This window comes from Charadrius vociferus, unplaced genomic scaffold (genome assembly GCF_000708025.1).
Source record: "Charadrius vociferus isolate BGI_N301 unplaced genomic scaffold, ASM70802v2 scaffold472, whole genome shotgun sequence".
In the NCBI taxonomy this organism is placed as follows: Eukaryota; Metazoa; Chordata; class Aves; order Charadriiformes; family Charadriidae; genus Charadrius; species Charadrius vociferus.
The window spans coordinates 9,644,955-9,666,258 of record NW_009647735.1 but is presented as its reverse complement, the minus strand read 5'-3'; the positions used below and the strand labels follow the sequence as shown (position 1 = coordinate 9,666,258).

At 55.5% G+C, this 21,304-nt stretch overlaps 2 protein-coding genes and 1 pseudogene across 2 annotated transcripts; 2 read left to right on the top strand and 1 right to left on the bottom strand.

The window, feature by feature from the left end:
- Positions 1 to 1,568: 1,568 nt before the first annotated feature.
- On the top strand, positions 1,569 to 6,425 carry SLC7A3 (solute carrier family 7 (cationic amino acid transporter, y+ system), member 3). Its single transcript, XM_009881740.1, has 11 exons — positions 1,569 to 1,982; positions 2,179 to 2,337; positions 2,425 to 2,605; positions 2,709 to 2,821; positions 3,776 to 3,998; positions 4,184 to 4,323; positions 4,403 to 4,505; positions 4,810 to 5,021; positions 5,639 to 5,805; positions 6,077 to 6,185; positions 6,292 to 6,425. The coding sequence occupies exons 1-11, from the start codon at positions 1,628 to 1,630 to the stop codon at positions 6,423 to 6,425; spliced, it is 1,896 nt and encodes a 631-aa protein (XP_009880042.1). The 5' UTR covers positions 1,569 to 1,627.
- A 3,933-nt stretch (positions 6,426 to 10,358) lies between these two features.
- LOC104283612 lies at positions 10,359 to 11,211 on the top strand (annotated as a pseudogene).
- A 7,439-nt stretch (positions 11,212 to 18,650) lies between these two features.
- Positions 18,651 to 21,194, bottom strand: LOC104283541 (nuclear cap-binding protein subunit 2; the record flags this gene model as incomplete). Its single annotated transcript, XM_009881739.1, has 3 exons — positions 18,651 to 19,406; positions 20,084 to 20,222; positions 21,019 to 21,194. Coding segments are annotated over 3 exons (414 nt in total), but the record flags the coding sequence as incomplete, so codon positions are not given.
- Positions 21,195 to 21,304: the final 110 nt, after the last annotated feature.

Here is a 21,304-nt window from a genome sequence, read left to right as displayed (position 1 = left end):
GCTCGCTGCGCGTTCTCCATCTCGGGTGACAGAGTGGCTTTCTGCGAGACTCCTCAGCCATGGGCTGAGTCTCTCCGGAGCCAGCCGACCTGCCTGAGCCGCTTTCCCTAGGCCGGCTCTGACGGGTGCTGTGGTGGGTCTGGGGGCTTAAGGCGCTCCTTGTAGCGGGCACGGCGAACCCCAAGGCAGCAAGACCGGCAGGGGTTAGGAAGGACGGGCTGTCCCACATCTTCCTGCTCGGCACTGCTCGCGCTTTTTTCTCTGCGCTGCTCTGGGAATAAGGGCTGAGCACGTTTCTGCTGCCAGCCGTGCTTGCAGTTTGCAGGGCTTGCGTCGGGCATCAGAAATCCTTGGAGCAACTGAGCGGCACTGGGGAAGGCAGCCATAGTTGTCCAGGTAGTGGCTGGGGAGGGTGTTAGTGCTGGGGCACTTGTTGTTCCCTTGAAACGTGGCCCCGAGACTGCCCCGGGCTGGGACGGCTCCTTGGGCCAAGGCTGAATGTGGCACGTGCCAGCTCAGGAGGAGGTTTCCCCAGAAAACGGCTGGTTTGCTGGTTGTGGGGAAGCAGCCAAGCTGGTGGCTGCCTTTGTGACCCTGGTAATCCCCCTCAATGCAAAAGGGTCACAAAGTTGTCCTTGTGTGCACTCACGCTGGTCCATACAGCGTGGTGTCAGTGCTGCCCCGGGCGCTTGGCTGGAGCATATTTCATTTCCCAATGAAGGGAGAAGCTGGCTGGGAGAAGGTGCTGGTGGGCGGATGGTCTGGTGCTGGGCACACAGTGGCAGCTGTGGCCGTGGGCCAGCAGCTCTCCTTGCAGCTCCTCTCACCCTGTGCCAGCTGCCTGTGTTTGTCTCCCAGAGCTTTTTGGGGATGGGTGGCTGCTGTGAGCAAGGGGAGAGTGGGGTGTCGCATGTTTAGGGCGATTGCAGCCTGCGGAGCGTGCGGGCTGCTCGGCAAGCATCATCGGCACATGAGGGATGTGTGCCGGGGGCCTGCACTGTGTGTCTGGCCACGCATCCCTGCCAAGGGTGTAGTGCAGATGCTGGGAGCAAAGGCGGAATGGCCACATCCCAGTGAGTCAGCCCAGCCTGCCAAATCCTCCGCTGGAGGAATGCTTTGTCTCCCTGCCATTGCTGCTGCACACGCCCACGCACCGGGCCAGAGGGATGCGCCAGCAGTCAAGTTTGGGCTGAGGGATCTCCAGGCTGCCAAATCAGTGGGGAGTTGCTGGGAGACAGCGGGCAAGCTCTGGGACGTGCCCAGGGGCCCCGTGGTGGGGACCACACTGGGCTTGTGCAATGAGCCCGTTTCCCACCATGGTCTCGCTGGGTTCATCCCTGGCTCGCTCTCCTGGTACAGGTGCTGTGTAGGTGGGATATGCGCAGCCCCACAGTGCCATGAAGGGAGCTGCCACTGTCCCTGCCCCATGAGTGTGGCAGGGGCTTGGTGCTGACAGGTCGGCTGGTGGCAGGCACAGCTCCTGTGGGCATCACTGCCTGCCCTACTCCTCCGTGTGGGTCCTGCTGCCTGAAGGACACTGGGCTTCATGCTCCGACAGTCCCTTCTCTTGCAGGGCTTTTGAGCAGCTGAGCACCACCCACGAGAGGACAAGATCTTCAGGGGAAAAATGACCAGTGTTGGGAAGAAGCTGATCCGCCGGCGCGTGGTGGATCTGAGCTCTGAGGACACGCGTTTTGCTCGCTGCCTCTCCACATTGGACCTCATAGCCCTGGGGGTGGGCAGCACGCTGGGAGCCGGTGTGTATGTGCTCGCTGGGGAGGTAGCCAAGGAAACGGCTGGTCCCTCCATCGTCCTCTGCTTCCTGGTGGCTGCTCTCTCATCAGTACTGGCTGGACTCTGCTATGCAGAGTTTGGGGCCCGCGTCCCCAAGACCGGCTCTGCCTACCTCTACAGCTATGTCACCGTCGGTGAGATCTGGGCTTTCACAACCGGCTGGAACCTCATCCTCTCTTATGTGATAGGTATGGGGTTGGGCAGGGTGCTGGCATGTGTGCACCTTCCAGCGTGGCACCGGCAGCGTGGAGGGCTCATGGCGGCAGCGTGTGGTGCTGCGGGAGCGGAGTGTGGGGGTGGGATCAGCAGGGAGGTGGGTGCTGGGGGTGGCTGGTGTCGCTCTGCCCTGGGCTTGGACCGATGCACAAATTTGCCATCGACCAGGCACGGCCAGTGTGGCTCGAGCGTGGAGCGCGGCATTCGACAACATCATCGGCAACCACATCTCCACCTTCTTCGTGAACAAGACCACATTGCACCTGCCAGGGGTGCTGGCCGAGCGCCCGGACTTCTTCGCCCTGATCCTGATCGGGCTGCTCACCGGTGAGTGTGTAGGAGCAGCTCTTTGGCACCGCGGGTGGTGGCACAGGAGCCCAGTGGGTCCCCCACTCACCCCTTCCATCCCTGCAGCACTACTGGCCTTCGGCGTCAGCGAATCCGCTCTTGTGAACAAAATCTTCACGGCAGTGAACCTGGTGGTGCTGGGCTTTGTCATCATCGCCGGCTTCGTGAAGGGAGATATCAAGAATTGGCAGCTCTCAGAGGAGGACTACATCAACCGCTCGTACCCGGACCCACCTGATGACATCAGGTGAGGAGCGTGACTGTACCAGGGCAGGGTCCGGCACAAGGGCTTGGCACCGGCCCTGCTGTTTCTGCACCCCACAGCAGCTGCTCTCCTCCCTCCTTTCCAGGAAAAAAGAGTTTGGCTCTGGCGGGTTTATCCCCTTTGGACTGGAAGGGATCCTGACCGGCGCCGCCACCTGTTTCTACGCCTTCGTGGGCTTTGACTGCATTGCCACCACAGGTACATCCTTGGGCGAAGGTGGCGTGGGCATTTCGCCAGCACAGCTGGTGGCTGGCTGGGACCCCCTGGAGAGGATGCTGCATGGTGTGGGAAACAGCCTGTCCCACCGCTCCTGGGAGGTTTCCCCACGGAGACTCTGTCCCCAGCTGGGCCAGCACAAAAGGGATCACAGCCTGCCCTGCCCCCCACAGGGCTCCCCGCATCGCGCGGTGGGAGCGGGGCTGCACCCTGCCTGCGCAGGCAGCTCCCGGGGCAGCAGGGAGCCTTTCCGCTGCTGAGTCGAGGCTGCGACAGCACTGGGAATTGCTAGTGCCTCCGGGTTGTTTCCCAGCCTCAAGAAACATTTTTCTAAATGCCTGAGTTCATGCAGAGCTGCCACTCTCTGGAGCGCAGGGAGCCTTCTTAATTTCCTCTCATTCCCCCAGGAATCTACTTAGTGGGTGGCTGGTACAGGCTGTTCTGCCTGACCTCCCTGCATGTGCCTCCCTTCCCCCAGGGGCTCCCGGCAGCCGCCTCCTTCCCTCCTATGCTGGCCGCCGAGCCCCTTGCTGGCAGCGTGGGTGCAGCGGCAGAGCAGGTGGGCAGAGGGCACGGTGGCTGCTTCACTGAGCCCACGCACACAGAGGATCCGCATTCAGCGGGCTCCATGGGGAGCGGGAGCTGCTGGTGGGGGCAGAGGGCCGGCCTGACCCACGGAGGCTGTGAGCTCAGCTTCCGGGCAGCTGCATGCCTGGAAGCCAGGGCTGCAGCCACGCACCTCTGCTCTCGGCAGTGCCAAAGCCTCTGCCAGTGCAGCAGCACGGCTGGGTAGCCCTCCTCTCCAACAGCCCCTGCCTGCTACTGCCCAGCCCCACACTGCCATGGGAAGTCCCTGCTGCGGCTGCTCCCCCTGGACCAGCTGCCCCATGCTGTGCCACGGAGTGAGGACGGACACTGTCTTTTGTCTCCTCACAGGGGAGGAAGCCAGGAACCCACAGCGCTCGATCCCCATTGGCATCATTGTGTCCCTCCTCATCTGCTTTGTGGCTTATTTTGGGGTCTCTGCGGCCCTGACCCTCATGGTGCCCTACTTCCTCCTGAACAAGAAGAGCCCCCTGCCTGAGGCTTTCAAGGCGGTGGGCTGGGAGCCCGCCCGCTACGCCGTTGCCGTTGGCTCGCTCTGTGCCCTCTCCACCAGGTAGGACTGGCTGCATACCTGACAGTGCCTGGTGTGGCATGGGGACCAGCAGCACGTGTCCTGGCTGGGCTGGGGGTTTGCCCCATCTGGTTGCTGTCCTGCTCCTGGCAGAGAGCCGGTCCCGTCCTCATCTGGGTGGTGGACAGCTTGCCTGGCAGGCCCTGAGCCATCTCTCCCCATGGCAGCTTGCTGGGCTCCATGTTCCCCATGCCCCGCGTGATCTATGCCATGGCGGAAGATGGGCTGCTCTTCAAGTTCCTCTCCAGCATCAACAGTCGCACAAAGACCCCTCTGTCAGCCACCATCACCTCGGGGCTCCTTGCGGGTAAGGCTTCTGACTGCTGCCTCACGCTCGGCTCTGCGGCGGTCTGGAGCCATGCTCATGCTGCATATCCTCATTGCAGCAGTGTTGGCCTTCCTGCTTGACCTGAAGGACCTGGTGGACCTCATGTCGATCGGCACGTTACTGGCCTACTCCCTGGTGGCGGTGTGCGTGCTCATCCTCCGGTGGGTGCCTCCTCTCACGTGGCGGTGTTTTGGGCGGATATGCCTTGTGTCAAGCTCAGGGTTTGCAGCCACAGCTTCTTCCCAGGGGTACACAGCCTGGGGAAGCATCAAGCCCCCAAGATGGAGGCTGATCACAAGAGCCTGTGCGGTGTCTCTGGGCACATCCGTGGGGTGGCTGTTGCAGGGCTGCTGCCAGAGTAGCATATGGGGCTGGAGGTGCAGGAGGGCTATGAGGATGCTGCCCACTGTCCCCCTGGGCTGGGAAGTTCCTCGGGCTGTGCTGCAGCTTGTCCCATCTGCCCAGGTATCAGTCTGGGCAGCTGAACTCCCCGAAGGCCATGGAAATGCTGGAACTGAACGGGAACGAGGAGGAGAGGGTGATCATGAACCCGGCCATCACCGCCACTGGTGCCCAGCAGAAAGAGACACTGTCCCTGGCAACACTCTTCAACCCGCCTGCAGACACCCCCACTGCGCTCTCGGGGCGCATTGTCTATGTCTGTGTCTCGGTCATCGGTGAGTGAGTGGGAGCCAGCAGCCAATGTCCCCTCCTACCAGGAGCTGGAGCTTTTTGGCAGAGCTGGGAAGGGATAGTGGGCACTCCAGGTGGAGGAGAGGGGCCAGGCAGCACAGGCTGCCAGCTGCTGTTGGCAGTGCCAGCAGGCACTGGACCTGCTCTGTCCTGAGCAGCGTGCCAAGCACAGGGCATGGCTGGGCTTTGGGGCACACGGGGGCTGATGGAGGATGTAGGCGCTAAGGCATGTGCGGGGGGACATGGGAGCTCCCTGTGACAAGCCTGGCCCAAACTGGCCACCCAGCGAGGGTGGTCCCTGGCCCCCTGAGAGTGCTCAGGCTCAACCAGCGGGGTTTGATCCGTCCATCAGTGGCTTCATTGTGCAGCCAGAATGGGATGGTTCAGCCCGGTCTGGTGCAGATTCCCCTTGGCTTGCTGGGCTGGCCCGTTCCCCCAGCAAAGTGCTTTCCTAAGGCTTTGGGGTGGGTGTTGGAGACAGCACGGTCTGGAACCGTACCTGCCTGAGAGGAGTGGGTGCCTCAGCCCAGCCGTTGGTGAGGCTCAGGGTCCCAGGGAGGCCACGTGCTGTGCAGCCCCCTGACTGCCCCCTCTCTTGCAGCCACACTGATCACAGTCATCTGTGTGGTGCTGACCCTGGAGGTGAACGCCCTGAAGGACGCCAGTGTAGGCTGGATTGTGGCCCTGGTGTTGCTCCTCGTGGCGCTGCTCATTCCCACCATCATCGTTTGGAGGCAGCCGCAGAGCAACGCACGGTTGAACTTCAAAGTGAGTGCAGCCCCCGGCAGCTCAGTGTCTGCACCCCCCAGTAGGGTCTGGGCCATTGCAGGGTCTGCTAAGGCTTGCTGCTGGGCAGTCACCGTCCAGGAGAGCCCAGGGCCCTGAGTTGTGGCTCTCCAAGGTGCAGTCCCCAGCGTGGAAGTGCCTGGGTGCTCTCTGGGCTGTGGCAGCGGTGGGATCCCTTCCTGGCCAGGAGCATCCTTAAGCCCAGCTAGGTCCCTCACGGCACAGCTGACACGGCTCCTCTTGTCCCTCTCAGGTACCTTTCCTCCCACTCCTGCCGATCTTCAGCATCTTCGTTAACATCCTGCTGATGGTACAGCTGAGTGCTAGCACCTGGGTGCGGTTTGCCGTCTGGATGGCTGTAGGTAGGTGTCCTGCGTCAGGGAGCACGGTGCCCGCAGCATCTCCCCTGGGGGGCTGTTACTCTGGCAGCCCACCGCCACACATTTCATTGCGGAAACTGTCCTGCAGGTTTTATGATTTACTTTGGCTACGGGATTCGGAACAGCGTGGAAGGGAAAAATGCGGAGGAATCCTGTGCCACAGTAGAAAAGCCTCTGCATCACCCTGGACTGGACCTCAGCCCCAGGGCTGCTGCGGTCTGAGGGACTGGGCACTGGCACTCCGTGGACCTCTGCCAGTATTCCTGCTCAGGGACAAGATCATGATCCGCACAGTACACCCATCTCTCCTCAGCAGGGAGTGAGTCCCAGAGTCAGGACAGCAGAGCTGGGTCGTGCGCTGCCCTTTCCCCTTACACAGCAGAGGTCACGGAGATGAATCCCTGAGCTGGGTGGGAGCGCTGGTGGTCGGGGGCTGGTCTCTGCCATCTCCCCAACCCCGCAGAGGGGCAGTGACACCGGCACGGCCCTCCTGCTGGGGAAGCTGCTGTCAGAAATGCTGCTTTCCCTGCATACAAAAGGCCCCACGTGATGGTGCAGCTGTATTTGTTCCATCTGTTCATGTGGCTGTGGTCATCACCTCCTCTCTGTGCTTTCCAAGCACTGGGCATGTACATGGCAGCCATGGCTGGAGCCGTGCAACGAGGCTTGGGGTGGCTGGTTCTGGTACTGCGAGCAGCCCAGTACTGCCCAGCAGCATGGGGCTCAGCCAGCCAAACCCCTCTCTGTGCTTGGGGTTTGCATCCCACGCTGAGCCCTGTGCTGCCCCGGCCATGATGCTTGGTGTGAGCATCTAGCTCGGGTGTCTGTCATAGATGTCCACAGCATAACCGTACCAGTGTCCAACCTCGTATGCCTTTGTATAATTGGTGTTTTAACATTGACTTTTATACCTATTAAACTAAATGTTTTTTTAACTGCTTGGCTCTGTTGGTCTTGCCCCATCTCCTGCTAATGCCCTGTGGTCACAGGCCCCTGGCAGGACCCCATGTGCTGCTGGGCCGGGTGCCAGGTGGGTGTCAGGCTGGTGCCAGTGCAGAGCGGGGCTCGGCCACAGCCGGCTGTGCTGGCTGAGCTTCCTGCCCCAAACCTGCCGCCTGGAGCCACCAGCCCTTACATTGTCCCCTGGGACAGCAAGCCAGGAACCACGGAGCAGTGCTCCAGGACAGCTCAACCTGGCGCTGCTGGTACCTGTGCACAGCACCCCAGCCTGCCACGGCCCTGTGCTGCGTGGGAGCGTGTCACCAGGTCCCAGGCCAGCGACTGCGGTAATGACCTTGGAAATATCTCCTGGAGGCTCCAGCAATGGTCTGCAGAGGAAGCACAGCCAGGAGCTGGGCTGCATCTGTGTGAGAAGATGATGATTTCCCAGATTCTGGTCTGGTCTAAATCAGCCCTGATGGATTATTTTGCAAACTAAACTGATTTACGGCAAATAGATCTTGCATGGTTCTGGCATCTCTCCCTTTTTACTGGCAGTGGAGCAGGGTCACTGCACGGTCAGCGGCGAGGCCCCCACGCCATCAGCTGTGCCCAGAGCAAAAGGGCTGCGGCACCTCCTGCCCCTGCGCTGGGGACTGCCTGCCCTGCTGCCTCGGGCTCCAGCCCACAGGCACAGCTCACTCCCAGCACTGGCTCCTCGCAGGCGCTTCCAGCTCTCCTGCTCATTCCGGTGACGTAGGGTGCCACGCTCATGCAGGGGTGTCGCGGGGTGTGGGTACCTTCTGGCTGGGGGCAGCACATGGGGCCCTGCTGAGCCCTGAGCCCGCAGTCCCCCAGCACCCATGCACTCTGGTTCGGGTGCTGTTGCCCAAGCCCAGTGGGCAATGGGCCTGTGACACGGCTGCAGCCCTCACCCCTGGCTCAGCACTGCTGCAACCCCCCATGCCTTCGTTTGTGCCTGTGTCCCCATGCACGTGTGCATGTCCATGCCCATGGCTGTGCATTGGTCTGTTTGTGCCCACGAGCATGTCTGTGCCTGGCTCCAGGCCATACCACTGCGCACCCATCCTGGGTCCATCCACTGTCCCATCCTGGACACCCACTGAGACTGGCAGAGCTCTGGACATGGAAGCCCTGGGCAGCTCCCACCACAGCAGTCCGGCAGGGACGCAGCTGTGCCCTTGGGGGGGGGACCGCAGCCCTGGGCGGCCACACTGGGGTGACCCTGCCTCCCTCTGCCTGCAGCCTCCTTCTGCCCCATCGGGGCTAGCAGAGCTGCCAGGGATGGCACCACATCTCCCCCCCGAGGCAGCACCTATGCCTTTGCTGTTACTGTTCGTTGCGCCCCAGCGTGTTGTCGGCACAGCTTTAATGGCTGCCACACCAGCCTGCGCGTGGCCTGCTGCGATGCTCTGATAGCAACCCGGGGCTCCATTGTGCAGAGAGGCGCTGGGAGGGAAGCACGTTCCTGGGTGATGGCTGCCAGGTGTTGGGGGCTGCTGGGTGGGCTTCCCCCTCCCGTGCCACTCTGAAGGGGCCATTTTCCAGTTTGAGAAAACACAGCGCAAAGCAGAGCCTGGTTGTGCCACCGAGAGTCCCGGTCCCCAGCCCTGCACACAACTGCCCATGGTTTGCCCCGGCAGCCCCAGCATTCCCACAGCAGGCTGCGTTCCTGCCCGCCGCCCAGCCATGGGCCTCCCTGGGGCGGTTCCAGCCCTGCGTGGCGGCTCCAGCCCTGCCTGGCTGCTGGCAGAGCCCTGGAGGGAACGAAACAAGCCTGAAACTGCTCCCCTGCCTGCGCCGCTGCCGGCACAGGCGTGGGCAGGAGCACAGGCAGGGGAGGCAGGGCTGGCCCCTGATTCAGTGCTGGCTGCAGTGCCGGCAGGGGAGACTCAGGCAGGCCTCCCCTGGAGCCACAGCCAGGGCTTGGTTTGGGATTGTCCTGCTGACGCCCCCCTGGGTTTAAAGGGGAGCTGGAGGGTTGTTGGCTCCAGCTGCATTTGGCCCAATGTGCTAAGGGGGCAAGCAGTTGGGGCAGCCTTGGCCACTGGCTGACGGTGACACGCTCCAGCTGTGGGCCATGCTGGGGACACAACACCGCGTGTCAGGGTGCGATGGTGCAGAGAGCTGGTGGCTCTTGGTATCCCTCCCCGTCTGGCTCCACCCGGTCCCCTGCGGCTTCCATAACCCCACGCACCGCCACATGTCCGGCGCAGAACCTGGCTGCCATTGGGGGACACAGGGCTTTCCCGGCGGAGGCATCGGAGCAGCAGTCTCTGCGCAGCAGATGCTTGCCAAGGAAGAACCTCCGGTGGGGCTGCCGAGAGGAGCCGGTGTGGGTTTGCAGGCTCGGGGCAGGACAGAGGAGGACATCTGTGCCCCTGAGCTGTTGGAGGCAGAGCTGGCACTGCAGAGTCTGCCCCCTGCACTGCTCCCTTGCCAGGACAGGGGTGGCCCTTGCAGCAGATTGAATTTGAAATTGGGTACAACAATCCGTTTGGGAGTTACAATAGGCTGGCTGGTCCGCAGCGCTCTGTGACACCAAATACTTCGACCTGAGGAGTTACCTTCTCCCCTGCAGGACCAGTGAGCAGGCAATGTCAGATCCTCCTCCCCACAGGTGACCAGCTGGTGGAGTGGAGCTGCGGGGGCTGCCAGGTGGGATGCACCCATCAGTGGGGTGCGAGAGCCCTGGAATCCGGGGAATCCACCCCAGGGCAGACTGGGTTACTGGCGCAACAGAGCGAACTCATCAGCTCGTGATATTTCTGCTGCAGCGCTGGCTTGTGCTGCAGGGCCTCACCGTCCAGAAGAGCTCCAGGAGATCAAAGCCAGTGCTGGGTGAGATTTCTATCGCTCTTTACTCACCCGGCTCCAGGCAGGTCCCAACCCTTCTGCTTTCTGTGGTAACAGCTTAAGCTGTAACCCAGTAGCTGGCAGGAGGCTGCATGCATCTGATAATCCTCCCGGCCCTGGGCCACGGCAGGTGGCTGGGTCTCTAATCGTGTGGGCTTAATGCTCTCCTTGCTTTGCCTTTGCAGGTTTGGCACAATGACTTGCTGCCAGGTGGTTGCTCTTCCCTTGCTCTCCTTTCTTCCCAGTGCTGCAGCTGGTGACCTGGTTCCCGCTCGTGTTCCCGGTCCGTGCTGCAACTGGCCATGGGGCAGTTCTTGTCACAGCCCGTCCCGGAGCTGACACCTGGTCCCTCAGGACCTACAGGAGTACCTCTCTTACGAGACAGTGTATCCCAACGGCACCCGCACCCTCACCAGGGTGGAAGTGAGCCCCTGGGCAAGTGGCATGGAGAGGAGATGGCGGAGGCAGTGTGTGCCATGCAAGCAGCAGATTTGTGGTACAAACAGGTAGTTTTCCATCAGTGGGAGCCACTTCCTGATGAACTACCCCTAATCTGCCACTGTCGAGATCTCCACGGGCTGCAGGGGCGTGCTGGTGTCCAGGTGGCGATTCCTCACCACTGCCCACTGCATTCATGCCAGCAAAGACTGTGTGAAGGGGGCCAAGAAGATCAAGGTGGGGTTCCTGATGCTGGCGCAGGGTGCTGGCAATGCGATGGGGATGGGGAGGCTGGCGATGTGCTGGGATCAGGTGCAGCCCAGTCAGCATGGACTATGATTATGCGCTTTGGGGGGTGTGCGGGCCACATCAGCGCCTGCACATGAATATGATGGTGGCTCTGGCAGCGGAGGAGATGGCTGTGAAGAGGATTAATATCTCAGAGTTTGACAGTGACTGGCCGGGTGAGCTGGTCTACTGCTTCTGTGGGGTGGAGGACTAGACGGTCCACCTCGTCTGCCAGCGCTGTGATGCCAGGCCTGGTGCGTCCAGCTCTGGGGTGTATGGCAAAGTGTGAGACCCTGTACGACACAAAAAGGAGAGGAGGGTGATCAGGGTCTTCTCAGGGCACCAGTGGCTGGAAGCAGCTGTGGAGCACTATGACTGTAATGTTGCTGTTTGTCTGACCGCTCTAAAGCTTGCTCACATTTGTTACTGGATCAAAGGGGACTCTAAAAGCTGTCACACTGAATGAGAACTGCAGCCTGCCTCTTCCTCTCCCCAGTGCAGATGGCTTTGAGTGTGGTGTTCCTGAGCAAGAGCGCAGCCAAGGAGCCTGAGGAGGAGCAAAAGTGCTCCACTTTGTTCTATTCTCTGTCACAGAGGAAGAGGGTCTCCACACATCACAAGAGATCCAGCAGAAGCTCACTGGAGTCCAAGTCCTGGTTCCCCAGGAAGCCTGAAGGGTGGTTTAAGCTCCTTTGGTTGGTGCTGGCATGAGCTCCAGCATCAGGGTTCTTTGCAGAAAGAGCTTGGCTGTGGGCCAGGGAAAGCGGCCTCTGCTTCCAGCACATTAACGGCTCACAACTTGGAGAGGCAGCCACACGCTTACTGTTAAGCTCTACATGGTTTCTCTTGGCTCTCATCAGGTCTCTCGGTCTGTTGGCTGTGCTGCCTGGCTTGGCGCTGCCCCAGCAATGTGAGGACAAAGGGGTTTCTCTCCTAACAGGACCTTTGTGTGCTGACGAAAGGTGTCTGAAAGACAACACTGGAGCCTGAGTCTTCTGGGCACTGAGCGTGCCACGGCCAGGAGCCTGGCCAGGGCAGGAGGGGCTGCTCCAGGGCTCTGGCAGCCACTGTGCTTGGGAACGCTGGCAAGGACATCTCTTCTCGCTGATGCAGCATGGTGCCATGCGGGTACCTACACGTGGCAGCACGGGCTGAGAGCCGGGAGCACCTACTGACTTGTAAACTTTCTCATCTCTCTCTGGTTCTGCCTGGGATTGCTGTAGAAGGAAGGGATCCTGACATTTATTGCCGCTGTAGTATTTGAGGTGGATTCTTTTAGGTAAATACATGTATTTGGATAAAAGTCAGCACAAATCTCTTTGCAAAGGTTATGTTGAAAGAGGAGCAGTGTATAGATTGCTAGCCCTGGTTTGGGACTTGCTACAGGAGACACTCTTCCTCCAGGCTGAAGTGAGTGGGACGGGGAGATCTGTGTAGAGCTGAAATCACAGTATCTTGCAAAAATAGGGACTTCTGCAGGCATAAAACAGCCCAGGCACCTGACTAAACAGATTTCCGCATGTTCTGTCACATCCATAGGACTGATGTGTCCAAGAGGCCACACCAGCCCTTCCAGGAGCAAACTGAAAACTTGTCCTGAGTTTCCCTACCTCATACACAAGAGATTCCTTTGCTAATCCTAGAGTTTCATGCCCGATACCTCTCCCCATCTTCCTTAAGTTTTCCCATTTCCCTGCTGCATTTGCCCAGGCAATTATTCTCTCTGTAATTCATATTCTCCACAAGAGACCTCATGCTGATGCTGTTTTGCCAGGCTGGACAGGTAACTGCTTGTATTTTTTGCTCTTAAGTCAACGTGCTGCTCCTTTTCACTGCATTTCAGGGGCAGCCACATCACAGCCATCTCAGCGCTGTCATTGCTTAAACCTGCTGCAGACAAAACACGCAGTTCCTTCAAGACCTGTGATAGTTGTACAAGGAGCATCAACCTGACTTGCAAAACAAACAGGTAGGAGACATTGCAACAAAATAAATGGAACACCCCCTCCTGCTCAGTTATCAAGACTTTGGGATAACATGAGTATTAAAATAATTTTAATTGTATGCCTGGTCTGCAGATGGGTGTGTAACAGCTTCCATTATCTTGGATGAGATAATGCATGAAAAATCATGATTACACATTACTGGGCAGGAATCAGCTGCTATTATTTACACAATACAAATGCCATTTACAGACAGAATTTGACTTGTTCAATGGAATTACCTGCCCTATCTGAGAGGTTCTTGGGGACAGATCAGAAAGGGTTTTCATATCCTTTGGCCCCTTGTTCGGATGCTGAGAACAGGTTAGAGAGTGTCAGCTGTGCTCTTAAAATGGGAAGAAAGCCCATCATAACCACAGGGAAGGGAGTTCCTGGTTCCTTGCTCTCCAAAGTGCACACTGGGCCTTTGTTTTGCTTTATATGCTCCTCTGATCGTGGAATGGGTGACACGATAGGGAGAGTTCTCCCAGAACCGGCTGATGTGAAACATAAGGATTTGTCTTATTCAGAGCAGCCACACCAGCCGTCAGCTATTGCAAAACAGAAGAGGAGGAAAAGCCACCACCAAGATGGAAGCCAAGAGAAACACAGCGAGACTTGTGCCCCCTTTTAGTTTCTGTCTTTATGTTTGCAAGTGACAGCAGCTTTAAGACATCAACAGGAGATGTTCCCTGCCAGTTTTTGTCATAGAGTGAGTGGTTTTGATGCAACAAACTGCAACAGGTACAGAGGACTCACTCTTGCAGTGGGTTGACACAGTGCTTCCATGTCCCATTGCCCAACACTCTCAACATAGTCTTTAACAGTCCATTATGTCTCCCAATCTTTCCAGAGGCTTGTGGGGGTACACCCACCCAACACTGTGTTTCTTGGCCCAGGAGTTAGGTTATTTCGGAGAGGCGTCCCATTGTCTGATTCAATTCTTTCTGGGCACCATGTCACCACAATATTTGCCTTTCAAAGCCTAAGATGGTGTTTCAAGCAGTGGCATGGTTTATGGGGTATGTTTCTATCGAACCAATAGTTGCTTTCACCATGGTGAGTACACAGTGCTTGCCTTGGCGTGTTTGTGGCAGTGGTCTTATATAGTCAATTTGCTAGGCCTTGCCATATGGAAAACCCAGCCATCACCTTCTATTCCAGGGAGACTTTATTGAGGCTCACTTCATTGTGGCATGTTTCACGTTCCTGAGTGACCTGTGTGATGGCCTCTGTGGTCAGGTCCACTCCTTGATCATGAGCCCATCTGTATGTTGCATCTCTCCCTACATATCCTGATGTTTTGTGGGCCCATCAAGCTACAAATAGCTCACCCTTACACTCTCAGTCCAGGTCTACCTGAGCTACTTCAATTTTGACAGCCTTGTCTACCTCCTCATTGTTTTGATATTCTTCAGTGGTGTGGCTTTTGGTCAGGTGACCATCTACATGATGTACCTTTACAGCTGTGTTTTCTACCCTGGCAGTGATGTCCTGACACAATGCAGCAGCCTAGATGAGTTTACCCCGTGCTGCCAATTGGTCTTCTTGCACTGCCATAGCCACTCCCATAGGGCATTAGCCACCATCCAGGAGTCAGTATAGAGACAGAGTACTGGCCACTTTTCTTTTTCTAGAACTAGTTGGATGGCATTCACTTCTGCAAACTGACTTGACTCTCCTCCTTCAGTGGCTTCAACGACTTGTCATGTGGGACTCCCCACAGCAGCTTTCCACTTCCCGTGCTTTCCTACAACACAACAGGATCCATCAGTAAATTAAGCATAATCATCTTCTGATTACTCATTATATGGTGGTGCCTCTTGGGCATAAGCCACCTCCTCAGGCAATGCTCCAAAATCTCTGCCTTCTGGCCAGTCCACGATCTCTTCCTGGCTTCCTGGGTGACTGGGTTTCCCCAGCGGAGCTCGTTGTGTGATCAACGCTGCCTACTTACTCCATGTAGCACTGGTTGCATGATGTGTAGAGGGGATGTTTCCTTTGAACATCCAGTGTAGCACAGTTAATCGTGGTGCCAAGAGGAGATATGCTTCTGCACCAACTTCTGAAGTGGCTCGAAGCCCCTCACAGGCTGCTGGTATCTCTTTTTCAGTTGGGCTTTCAGTGGGCTTCTAATCTTCGATACCCTTGGCTCTACACCCTAATGGCCGACCTTGGGTTTCTCCTGATGTTTTCTGGCAGAGGCTTCAGGTGAGACCATGCTCCCCAGCTGCAACGTAGAGCACATTTTGCACAGCTGATCCTGTTTGGACAGGCCCAAGAGCTACCACACAAGCCATCTCCTGTTTGATATGCTCAAGGTCTTGTTACTCAAAGCCCTGCTCAAAATAGTTCTTCTCTCGGGATACTCAATAGAGAGGGCTCACAAGCTGACTATAACCTGGAATATGCACTCTCCAGAATCCCACAAGGCCTAGGAAAGCTAGTGTTTCCTTCTTGTTAGCTCGTGAAGACATAGTTGTGATCTTGTTGATCACATCCACAGGGACATGATAGCATCCATCCTGCCATTTTATTCCCAAGAACTGAATCTCCTGTGCAGGTCCCTTCACCTTGCTTCTTTTCATGGTGAAACCAGCTTTCAGAAGAATCTGAATTACTCTTTTTCCCTTCTCAAACACTTCTGCCTTGTTGCCCCACATGATGATGTCATTGACGTATTGTAGATGTTTAGGGGCATCACCCTTTTCCAATGCAGTTTTGATTAGTCCATGACAAATGGGAGGGCTGTGCTTCTACCCCTGGGGCAGTTGATTCCGAGCGTGTTGGACATCTCCCCACGTGAAAGCAAACTGTGGCCTGCACTCTGCTGCCAAAGGAAATGAATAAAATGCATTGGCAATGTCAAGTGTAGCATACCACTTGGCCACCTTTGACTCCAGCTCATATTGGAGCTCTAACGTGTCTGGTACAGCAGCACTCAGTGCTGGCATGACTTTGTTCAGGCCACCATAGTCTACCATTAACCTCCCCCCTCTGTCAGACTTTTGCACTGGCCATATGGGACTATTAAAGGGTGAGTGAGTGTTGCTGATCACTCGTCTCTCCAACTGGTGAATCACCTCATCAGCAACAGAGTCTCGGTTTGTGCGATATTGCTGTCAGTGCACTGTCCTGGTAGCAATTGGCACCTGCTCTTCTTCAACTCCCAGCAATCCCACAGCGAAGGGGTCTTTTGAGAGGCCTGGCAGGATAGATAGCTGTTTGACCTTCTCTGTGTTCATCACTGGCTACACCAAAAGCCCACCAGTAGTACCCTTTCGGGTCCTTGAAGTACCCTCTCCCGAGGCAGACTATGCCAAGAATACAAGGGGCCTCTGGGCCAGTCACAATGGGGTGCTTTTGCACTTGTCCCCCATTAAGCTCACCTCATTCTCCAATACAGACAATTCTTGGCATCCCTCCGTCACTCCAGAGATCCAGATGAGTTCTGTGCCCCCATACCCTGATGGCACCAGTGTACACGGTGCACAGTGTCTACCAAAGCCTTGTATTTCTGTGGGTCTGATATGCCAGGCCATCGAATCCACACAGTCCAATATACCCAGTCACCCCTTTTGTCCTCCTGGCTGAAGGCAGGGACCCTCTATTCCTGTTCCTGGTTGGAGTATTCACTGTCTGACCCTTTCAGTGCTGACCAGAAGTCCCGTTACCAGGATCAAGGGAGGTGATCTCAGTCCTTCTATGTCTGGAAGATTGCTGATTGCCTTCTTGTGCCCCTACAGCAACAAAGCTGACAGCCTTCTTGGGTGGCCCCTTCTTAACCGCTGTCTTCCCTCTCAGTTCACGTACAGGGCTCCCTTTCCCTCTGACCAGGGCAGGAGGGGACTGACTTCTTGGGTGCCCCCAACAGCCAAGGCGCTGGCCTGTAGGGAGGAGAAGGGACAGAGATTTTCTTCAAAGTTTTGGAGCCAAGAAGACTCTCTCCACAGTTGGTGTATTCATTTCTGGGCAATACATTGCTGCCAAGCTGTCAGAATATGACGCTGGGGGACTTTCCTCACATGGCCTGTGTGCACAGGACATTCTCTGGATCTTTGAAGACTTCATAACCTAGACCACTGTAGACGACTTCCAGCACTGCTAATTCTCTCCATCACAGAGGTACTGGATGCCTCCATCTGCAGTCTACTTTCCTGGGCAGTTCCCAAGATCTTCCCTGAATGGATACCTTGCACTCACACTTGAGAGGAGCTGTCTCCAGAGACTGCAAATTGCTGCCTCTTTTCCAATTCCTCTCTTAATTCCCCATCTTCTAGCAAGGGATCCCAGCTGTGCGACATCGCTACCTTCCAGTTGCTGACTGTCAGCTCCATTATCCCAGCATCGGAACAGCCAGGCAACAATCCACTCACCTGGCTGGCGGCTGTAACCTTTCCGCATGTCTTCTGATGGCATCAGAGACTGGGTAGTTTCCACTTCTTGTCTGAATTCTCTCATTCCTTCCTCCAATTTCTTTGCCGAAGGACCAGCTTCTTGATCAAACCCTGCGTCTTCCTCCTCCTCCTCCTTACTCATCCATGACATGGACCTGTTGACCTCCTTGTCCACTGTTTATTTTTTGCTACTGGGGCAATTGTAATTGTTGTTGTTTGGGTCCCCATCTCTACTATCATGTCCTCAGATGTAGTTTGCAGCCCGGTCTCACTGCAGGTATTCTCAGAGGTGTTTTGGGTGCCTGCCTTAACCACAGTCCTCTGACAGTACTGCACTGTGGCTCAGTAGGCACACACCAGGTCCCAGTACTGCTGGTTTTCACTGGGGCAGGCAGGGCACCCTGCTATCAGGTGGCGCATCAGTTTGCTAGGGTTACTTGCCTGTTCAGGTGTAAAGGCCCAGGTGATGGGAGGTGATAATCGCCCTGGGCACCTGCCCAAATCCTTCCACACACCCTGCCACCCAGGGACCAGCCACCTCAGGGCACATTTCAGCATCGCCTCACCCAAGTTGTGTTTTACACCAGGACGACACTAGATTCCACAAATCCTATAACAGTGTTAATTAGTAGTATTAAACAGCTCACGTAAGGGTGAACAAGGATCTCAGGAGCCTGCATAATAAACCCACCCACGTCAGTCCCGAGTAGGAAGAAGGAGATGTATTCCCTCATCCTCTCCACAAGACAGCTCCCGCAGCACAGCACAGCCATCAACGCCACGACAAAGCACAGAGCCATCGTTTGTACGAGCATGTTCCCAAGCTCAGCAAAATAAAGAGATAAGCAGTGCAGCCAACAAACTCCGTGACCAACACAGAAGCTTGCCACTTAACAGCTATATATAGCACACTTAATACAAAACTGCCACTGTCTTGTGCCCCATGTTGGGCGCCAGAATGGACTGCAGTGGGTTGACCCTGGCTGGACACTAGATGCCCACCAAGGCACTCTATCACTCCCCTCCCCAGCAGGACAGTGGGGGAGAAAATAAGATGGAAAAGAACTTGAGGGTCAAGATAAAGGCAGTTTAATAAAGGAAAAGCAAAGGCCACATGCAGAAGCAAAGGAAAACTAAAGATTTATTCCCTATTTCCCATCAGCAGGTGATGTCAAGGAAGTGCTTCCCGGGAAGCAGGGCTTCAGTAGGCACAGTGGTTGCTCCAGAAGACAAACGTAATAACGAATGCCCCTCTCCTCCTCCTTTCTCTTAGCTTTTATTGCTGAGCAGATGTCATATGGTATGGAATATCCCTTTGGTCAGCTGTCCCGGCTCTGTCCCCTCCCAAGACCTTGCCCACCCCGAGCCTACCAGGTGAGGGGGGAAAAACACTGGAGAGACAGCCTTGATGCTGTGGGAGCACTGATCAGCAGTAGCCAAAACACTGGGATGTTACCAACACCTTTCTAGCTACCAACACACAGCACTATGAGGGCTGCTAGGGGAAAAATTAACTCCATCTCAGCTAGACCCAATACAACTGTTTATTTAAAAAATTAAAAGAAACTTTTAACAAAAATCATGCCGAACAGTGAGGATCTGAAAAGCCAGGCAGCACTGGGGGCATCAGAAAGAGAAATGCTCTGCAGGCCCTGACCAACCCAAGAGCTAGATGTGCAGACAAGCACCTCCAAGTGGGTAAGACCTTGTTCCACTTCCCTCATCCAAACAGCGATACCACTTTGTAAGCAGATGAGGTTGTAAATTAGAAACGTGACTCTCTTGTGCATCCCCACAAGGTGCCCAGGGCTCCAATGGTGGCAAGCTTTTTAAAAGTTCCATTTGAGAGCAACCACAGCTGCAGTCGCAGCCTGGAGGAAGCCACCTGCTTAGCTGCAACGTGAAGAGTATGTCATTGTACAAGGTGTGTGTGACATGCTGCATTTCTTCTTACCCAGAATCCTGCAGAGCTGTCCATTTTTTTTCCCTTGTTGCCCTGTAACAGCACAGAACATCCTCTCTAGCCCAGAAGGAAGGGGGAATGAATACATGTATATCCACAGTCTAAGGAGGGTCACCTTTTGCTGGAACTTGGATCTCACTCCCTACCCCAATCCAAAACGCGAGAACGGAGCTAGCTCTGGAAGGACAAAGCCCTCTACGAGCTAGGAGCCACAAGGCAATTAGTAGATCGCAGGCTGATGATTTGCTTTCTGCATCTGAATGATCTTGCCAAAGCCTCCTCTTCCCACATCGTAGTCTGTCCGGTATTCATCTCGCACCTGGGGCACAGCAGTAACACAGATATTAGTACCCTGCACTGCCTGTCTCCTGCTAGACTTCAGGTCATCATCCCCTCCTTACCCAGTTGGTGGGGAACTGAAGTTCAGGTTAGAAGCACTTTGACTCGTTTGAAATCTCTTCAAATAATCCACCAAAAAGGTGGCAATGGTGGTGAAAATCACAAATGAGGATATATATGATGGCTGAAGTCTTTTTAGACAAGAAGCAAAGAACACCCCAACATATTTTCACTCAACTTTGCAGTCCAGCTTTCTGAATTGCCAGGATTGGCCTCCAGAACATTTTCTCCCCTCCACCCTGGAAATCTGCAAAGGAACCTCGCCTTCACACAGGGGCAAACTGCTGCGTTATGACATTGGCCTCGCAGCTACGCTGCCCCCCTCCGTTCAAATCCTGCATCATTTTAAGAGTACTAGCTTGGATTATGGAACGTTCTGCTTGCATTGCAGGAAGTCTGGAGTCCTAGACAGAAATGGCCTTAAGTTCCATTTCTAGCTTTTAACACCACGCATATTACCAAAACAATCCAAGAGTGGCTAAAGTGCATTTTCAGGTCTTTACAGTCTACACATTTTTCTGCATGAGACAAAACTGGCAAAACAGTACACAGTCTTAGGGGAATCAAAAGCAAGGTATGAACTGGTATTGCCTTTACCTGCCCTCCAGTTTTTCCTCTTCCATACTGTCGCCCCTCCTTAAACCCTGCATCCCAGTCAGTTCGAATGATGCGGTCATCCAGTCGTGTGCCGTTGATAAATCGCATTGCATGTTCAGCGTCTGCTCTCGTGTAGTATCTGAAGCGTACTATAAGGAGAACTAGGTGTGCTATTTTATTTGGTACAGGGAAGATAAAAAAAGAGAACTAATTTATTTGAGAAGCAGAAAAAAACTGACTTCCAGCCTTTTCTACTCTTCCTGCTATCTCTGTGGGATCAAAAACTGCACTCATATAAATCCAAGCTAAAACCAGCTCCCACTCAGAAAAGACTCTGAACTTTTATGTTAGCACCTGCACAGACAAGAAGTAGTTTTGGATCACTTATTTCACAAGCAGATGAAACAAAACATGTTAAAGCCTTGCTAAGGCCAAGAAATCTGTAACATGCCTTTATATACTATGTGAAACTTGACTGAATTTGAACAAGAGGGGCAGGCCTCACAGGAGAGCTTTGCTAAGACAGTTCACGGTACAACTTGTACAAGCGTGTACCCTGTGCTTGGGAATACTGCCATGGCTTATTCAGGTGTAAAGTTAAGGTGAAAAAGTGAACATGCCCTCTGGCTATGCAAGAGCTCAGACTGATGACTGTAACAGTTCTCATTAAAGAAATTAAAGGAGCTCTCTGCCACCTCCAGAAAATACAGCAGTGGTAGCACTTTTCACCTATGGCACCGCTGTACAGTCTGTCTCCCAATTAAGGTTGTGGAGGGGAAGTAGCAAGGTTGGAAGGGAAGTGTCTGGTAGAAAGCACTTGACTGTCACTCCTTTACAGGTTTTCCACAGCAGCACAGCTAAGCTTGCTGTGCAGAGAGGAACTAGAGTAGGCAACCACAGACAGGCTGACAGCAGCAGACAACCAGAAAAGATACTCGACGAAACAGAAGCCACAGGGGGTTTTCTTAATCTTGTCCAGCCCCATGACGATCCTCTTGACGTCTCCGCACTTGGAGAAAAGCTCCTGGATCTGCTCCTCGGTGGTGTAGAAGGAGAGGTTGCCGACATAGAGCGTAGAGGATATTTTCAAGGATTTCTCCTGCAGCTGCCTGCTACCCTGAGGGCAGAGGGGAGCACGCAGCGGGGTCAGCACGCCTGCCGCCCTGCTCCCGCCGCCACGCCCCGGCGCGCACCTCCCGCCGCCCCGGAAACGCGGTGCCC

Coding starts and splice junctions, on each gene's coding strand:
- SLC7A3 (XM_009881740.1), top strand. CDS start 1,628: ATGACCAGTGTTGGGAAGAAGCTGATCCGCCGGCGCGTGGTGGATCTG. Junction 2,338..2,424: donor CCTGATCGGGCTGCTCACCG/GTGAGTGTGTAG, acceptor CCATCCCTGCAG/CACTACTGGCCTTCGGCGTC. Junction 3,999..4,183: donor CTCTGTGCCCTCTCCACCAG/GTAGGACTGGCT, acceptor TCCCCATGGCAG/CTTGCTGGGCTCCATGTTCC.